The sequence below is a fragment of the Osmerus eperlanus genome, unplaced genomic scaffold (assembly GCF_963692335.1).
Source record: "Osmerus eperlanus unplaced genomic scaffold, fOsmEpe2.1 SCAFFOLD_630, whole genome shotgun sequence".
Taxonomy (NCBI): Eukaryota; Metazoa; Chordata; class Actinopteri; order Osmeriformes; family Osmeridae; genus Osmerus; species Osmerus eperlanus.
In genome coordinates this window covers 10,509-17,169 of record NW_026911915.1, presented here as the reverse complement: position 1 = coordinate 17,169, position 6,661 = coordinate 10,509, and the positions used below count along the sequence as shown (strand labels likewise).

The 6,661-nt window shown below is 49.8% G+C and overlaps 1 protein-coding gene across 1 annotated transcript; it reads left to right on the top strand.

Annotated features, from left to right (window-relative positions):
• Positions 1-481: 481 nt before the first annotated feature.
• LOC134016771 (paired box protein Pax-8-like) lies at positions 482-6,328 on the top strand (the record flags this gene model as incomplete). Its single annotated transcript, XM_062456065.1, is given in 6 exon segments — positions 482-520; positions 522-603; positions 1,283-1,504; positions 1,950-2,051; positions 3,521-3,598; positions 4,946-6,328. Coding segments are annotated over 6 exon segments (594 nt in total), but the record flags the coding sequence as incomplete, so codon positions are not given.
• Positions 6,329-6,661: the final 333 nt, after the last annotated feature.

Below are 6,661 nucleotides of genomic sequence, written 5' to 3'. Positions count from 1 at the left end.
CAGCAGCTTCCTGGGAACCACACCACTTCCCCCTGGAGCTCCTCACTGTGCCGACAGCCTTTCCTGCAGTCCACCTGGTACACACCTCCTCTCTCCCTCTCTCCCTCTCTCCCTCTCTCCCTCTCCCCCTCTCCCCCTCCCTCTCTCCCTCTCTCCCTCTCTCCCTCGCTCTCAACCTTCTCTCTGCTCTCTCTCTCACACACACCCACTCCATATATCCCTCTATTATCCCTCTCACACACAGGCAGTGTCCTATTAAAGAATATTGATGTTTGCCGTAAACTGAAGACATTCGCCGCAGCACACAAACACACACACAGTCCTTCACGGGCTAATATGCTGCTGTCACACATCTTGCAACTAATGGATAATCTCCTTCTCTCTTCCTCTCGCCATCCTTCCCATCTCTTTCTCTCTTCCTATACTCCCCTACCTCCTCCACTCACCTCCCCCCAACCCCACCCCTCCCTCCCTCCTCCAGCCTCTGTACCCTCTGTCGCTCATCAGTGGCAGTGTCGAAGGACCGCAAGACCAGCCTCTCATCATCGAGCGCCGCTATTGGTCGTAATCTGGGAGCCCATCAGGGCTACACTGTAGTGGGAGGTGAGCTTCCGGCCCCCCGGCCCCCTGTCCAGACACCAGAGACACACCTGAACACACAGACTGACCAACCAGGGTGGAGCGATGGCACACCTGAACACACCTGACACACCTGACAGGAGGCGTCCTGGGGAGGGGCGATCACTGTCTGCTCTGCTCTCATCTGTTAGCTTGTATTTGTATTGTATTGTTTGTATTGCTTGTATTGTATAGAGGGAGTCAGGTGGCTGAGCGGTAAGGGAATCGGGCTAGTAATCCGAAGGTTGCCAGTTCGATTCCCGGTCATGCCAACTGACGTTGTGTCCTTGGGCAAGGCACTTCACCCTACTTGCCTCGGGGGGAATGTCCCTGTACTTACTGTAAGTCGCTCTGGATAAGAGCGTCTGCTAAATGACTAAATGTAATGTAAATGTATTTGCTGAAGCAGAGGCCAATTAATTTGGCTTATTATCAGCAACTGCCCAAAGCCTCTCTGGTTTAATGCTGAACAGCTGCAGAGCTGTTTTCCCCTCACACCCCAGATTCAGAACTCACTCCATCATTCTCCCTCTCTGACGTTAATTCGAATCAACATCTAATTGTGTATTTGTTTATCCATTCATTTTTCTATCATTTAATTCCATTTATTCCATTTTCCTCATCTCCCTCCTCCCCTTCACCCCCATTGGCTCCGCCCAAACAGACCCTCTGCAGCCCCTCCCACTTTGTCTGAAACAGGAAATGTCCCCGGAAGTGACAAGCACAAGCCCCTCCCCCAACCTGGCGGCTCATAGCTCCGCCTTCCTGGAGTTGCAGTGTCTCCAGGCTCCTGTCGCTAGCAGCTGCAGCTTCCCTCACACCTTCAACTCATTTTCCCATCATGCACCAGTGTACGGGCAGATCAGCAGCCAGAGTGTCATGTCAGGTAACCTCATCTCAGACATCCTCCTACGTGTCACTTCCTATCATCCCATCTCACTTCCTGTCACCACGTGTCACTTCCTGTCACCACATGTCACTTCCTATCATCCCATCTCACTTCCTGTCACCACGTGTCACTTCCTGTCACCACATTTCACTTCCGGTCACTGTTTGATTTATTTAGCAGACGCTTTTATTTAAATGATGTAGAAATAGAACGTATAGAAACTACAGCAGAAGATCAAGGATCAGAAGTGTCTCGTTCTAAACTAAACTCTACTTCAACTACAATATTACATAAAAAACTATTCAAAAAACGTCATACCTTACTGTAAGTGCAACAACAAACAATGCAGTGGGTGTCCTCTCACATGTGACAGTGGTACACAAAATGCTTAATGTGTTGTTGTGTCACCTGTGCTTCATGTGTTGTGTTGTTGTGTCTGCAGGGCGGGACATGGTTAGCTCCACCCTGCCGGGGTACCCCCCCCACATCCCCTCCGGAGGCCAGACAGGGTACTCCTCCTCCGCCATCACCGGCATGGTGGCAGGTGAGCCTCCAACCAGGCAGCAGAGGTGGCTCGAGGACTGGGTCTCAGAGTGATGGTCCTGAGAGGGAGAGAGGGAGAGAGAGGCAGGAAGAGAGAGGCAGGGAGAGAGGGGGAGGGAGAGAGGGAGAGAGAGGCAGGGAGAGAGGGGGAGAGAGGCAGGGAGAGAGGGGGAGAGAGAGGGGGAGAGAGAGAGAGAGAGAGAGAGAGAGAGAGAGAGAGAGAGAGAGAGAGAGAGAGAGAGAGAGCTGTGTGGAGGTCTGGGGGGCAGGTCAGCAGATTAGCAGAGAGGCAGGGCTGGTAAATGAGTAGCCTGTTGGGCTGGTGAACTGCATGCTGGGACAGGCAGCCAGGCCCGGGGGGTACGGGGAGCAGGCTGGGGGTTCCACCCTGCTGCACCCACCCCCACACAGCCCCTCCGACCACACATCGCCATGGGAACGGGGGGCCCACCCGAGGGGGAGAGGGAGGGGGCGGTGGCGGGGGGGCGAGGGGAGGGGGGGTGCATAGGGTGGCAGAGTAGGTCTGCCTGGGTGCAGGACGAGTGGATGTCTTTGTGGTGTGTGTGTGTGTGTGTAGTGTGATGTGTTTAGTGTGTGTGTGGGAGTAAGGGTGTGGTGTGTGTGTGTGTAGTGTGATGTGTGTGTGAGTGTGGCGTGTGTGTGTGTGTATGGTGTGATGTGTGTGTGAGTGTGGCGTGTGTGTGTGGTGTGATGTGCCTTTTTTATTTGAAGTCTGCCCTTCGAAGCGCGAAATGAGAGGCTCTGATTTATTATTTTTCTCCTGGGCTTGCTGTGAGGAAACGTTCATACACAATTACTCACATGAGGGGGGGTCAGGGGGGGGCAGGGATTCAATCCAGCCAACATAATTACCAATTAGATATTGGAATGTTAAAAAAGGAGAAAAGAAGAGAAGGGGGTAGAGACAGGGAAAGCTGGAAAGAATGAAGAAGGAAGTGAGGGATGGAGAGGAGGAGAGGAAGGGAGGGAGGGAGGGGAAGCGTTAAGGAGAGGAAGAGGAGGAGGAGGAGGAGGAGGTGTGGACAGAGGGACAGGAAAGAGTTAAGTAGGAGGAGGAGGAGGAGGAGGAGGAGGAGGAGGGAAGCGTTAAGGAGGACGCTGAGACTAGTCACACGCACCAGTGAGCGGAGGGGCGCAGCCCCGCCTCCACCTGGCCTGCAGATTAATGGTTTACAAGCTGCTCTAACCGTCGCTGAATCACAGGCCCAGCAGACGCCTGCGGAGGGGCAAACTGCCCCGTGCGAACACTAAAGAACATTCTAGAGATCCGGGCACTCTGCTGAAGAATAAACCAGATTCATTCTGTCCCTGCGTTACTCTTCATTGCTGCAAGGGTGTTGAAACAGCAGTGTGTGTAAGGTGTGTGTGTATACAGAATGTGTGTGTAAGGTGTGTGTATACAGTGTGTGCGTGTGTGTGTGTGTGACCTCCAGCTTGTCTGTCCTCCAGGAGCAGACTATTCGGGGCAGTCCTACACACCCTATACCTCCTACAGCGAAGCCTGGAGGTATAACTCCAGCATTCTGGGTGAGTCTGGGCCTCAGCCCCCCCCCCCCCCATCTCACCTACAACAGGGAGGCAGCTTCACCAGAGCAGAGGGAGGCAGCTTCACCAGAGCAGAGGGAGGCAGCTTCACCAGAGCAGAGGGAGGCAGCTTCACCAGAGCAGAGGGAGGCAGCTTCACCAGAGCACAGGGAGGCAGCTTCACCAGAGCACAGGGAGGCAGCTTCACCAGAGCACAGGGAGGCAGCTTCACCAGAGCAGAGGGAGGCAGTTTCACCAGAGCAGAGGGAGGCAGCTTCACCAGAGCAGAGGGAGGCAGCTTCACCAGAGCACAGGGAGGCAGCTTCACCAGAGCAGAGGGAGGCAGTTTCACCAGAGCACAGGGAGGCAGCTTCACCAGAGCACAGGGAGGCAGCTTCACCAGAGCAGAGGGAGGCAGCTTCACCAGAGCACAGGGACGCAGCTTCACCAGAGCACAGGGAGGCTGAACTCACAGTATTCTGGGAAAATCTGAATGGGTTGTAGGGGGATGGAGTACAGAGCTCTCATAAGATAATATAATAATTTCCTGAAAGCATCTTAACCCTTGTGTTATCTTCGGGTCATTCTGACCCATCAGTCATTGTGACCCACCATCGTATTGCGACAACTTTACAGCATACAAAAACAAAGTGAAGCATTATTTTTATTTGTTTTTGTATTGGGTAAAATTGGGTAAACACAACGATGGTTCGTTATGAACCTTTGGGTCATGTGACCCGAAGGCAGCACAAGGGTTAATATAGAACACGTTCTTTTACAATGTATATTTTGCACAAGTTAGTCAGAATTCAGAGGTGAAAACTGAGAAGTGTGTGTCGGTCTCAGGTCACAATACCAGTACGACACTGTCTCACATAGTTACTCAATAACCAGGAGGTAGGCTCATTGCCACGGTTACCTGGGCTAGTCGGGCCAATCAGAGCCAGCCACAGTCACAAGGAGGGATGTCACCTTGAATCAGTTGGTTTCTCTGGTAATCAACGAGACATGGGACCTAGATTCACCTGGAGAGGAGAGAGAGGGAGAGAGGGAGAGAGGGAGGAGGGAGAGGGAGGAGGGAGAGACTAAAAGAAAGAAAGTATGAGGAAAAAGGAGAGAAACACTATCAGACACACATAAAACAGACACACACACACAGTCAGACACAACACTGTATCCAGTTTTCCCCTCACAGGACAAACAATCAGCGCAGTGAGATTTCCGGCTGAACCATCTGCTGTTGTGATGTGTGTGAGGGGATCAGTTCTGATCTGGGCTCCACATTGTGTCCATCAAAGCCAGCAGCTCCAGTCCCCGCCACTGCTTAACTCCGTCTGTCGCCCCCTGCAGGATCCCCCTACTACTACAGCACAGCCTCGCGCAGTGGACCCCCCTCCTCCGCCGCCTACGACCACCTCTAGCTCCTCCCACGCAGGGGGGGCACAGGAAGTACCCTGGACCAGTACAGGAAGGAGGAGAAGGGGACAGGAAGCTGAGGACAAGGGGACCAGGAAGTAGCAGGCAGGAGGACCAGGACAGGAAGCAGGAACAGGAGGACCAGGACAGGAAGTAGGAAGTGAGGAGACAGGAACCTGAGGGAGGAGGGATAGTACGCTATTGATGCATTCCACGCCAGCACTTCAGTCTGCAGAGTTCAGACTGAACCAGCACAACAGACTCTCACAGCATCAGGCTCTTTTGTTGACATTTTCAGGTATAACTTGGAACACAAACCGGTTTACACATGCTGTCACTGTAATTCATCCACAAGCATTGTGTCAAATATTTTAAATTTACATTTGACTCATTTAGCAGTCGCTTTTTATCTAAAGCAACATACAATTGGTGCATACAAAAGATGACAAGTGAAAATAAAGCATATGCGCTTGTCTAGGGTGCATGGATTTGATCCTATGAACATTCAGCCTTTATGGCTCATTTTCAACACTGGAAAGACCTCCCTGATATTCTCCACTGAGGTGGATTTAATCCCAGACTTCTGTCCCAGAATGTGAGTACTAAACGAACTCTGGAAAAGGACCATGACTTCCTGGTGACATCAATGTTGGGTTGTTGCTGTGGTGACAGCTGCTAGTGGTGTTTCTATTTGCATTTAGTTTACAAAACTCTCCATGACGATGTGATCACGTGATCTCTCATCTCCTCAGTGCAGGTGTGTTTCCAAGGTTTCTCCTTCTGTTTGATACACTTACATTTCAGTGTCAGAGCTTCCATTCAAAAATTTAAAAAACAACAGAGGTAAATACACTGGATGACAGTATCATAACAACAGGCTTGTTAACAGATCCAGCCATCTTATGTTCTGCTTTCCGACGCTCGTCCGCCGAACCACAGCCTTCACGAGAGTGAGATGGAGAGTTAACTGCGTCATGTTAGAATGCCCTCGTGAGGCCCTGTGTTGTCGATGTGGGGCTTCTATGGCAATATGTAAATACTGTATAAACTGCTCCGTAGGAAGAATTGCAATTTTATTATAAGGTTGATTTGTGGGAAGGAATAGTTTGGGGATCAATGGTTTAAATATCTGAAAAACACTAAACTCTTGAAATAATTTTTTCCTTTAATGATATTTCGAGTTTGTTGTCATGCTGATGTTTCGTAAGAACTGTGACTACTTTTTTCTTATACTGGTATTAATATTATTGAAGATGTAAATAATGAATTTCTAAAGATTATTTTAATTAAAATAAAGCATGACAAACTTGTTTACTTCGCTGTTTACTGTTTGTTATTTTTGATTAATTTAGGTTATCATTCATTTTTGCTCCTACACAATGTGAAAAACAGTTGGACAAAAAACAGAAATATTTCAAGTTGTTTCACAAATGTAGCCTATTTGAGAAGCAAGTCATAGTTCTGCAATATTACAGAGCGGGAGATGAAGGTTGTAGTCCTCTCGCGCAGAACTGGGGGAAAAGACGATGTTGTTATGAAACTTTGCTATTGGGTGTCCAGAAAGATCCATTTGCTTTTGTTAAATTTAAAAGGTAAACATTTAGATTTTTAAATTATAAAACTAAACTAAAAAGGGCCAATGTCTAGGTT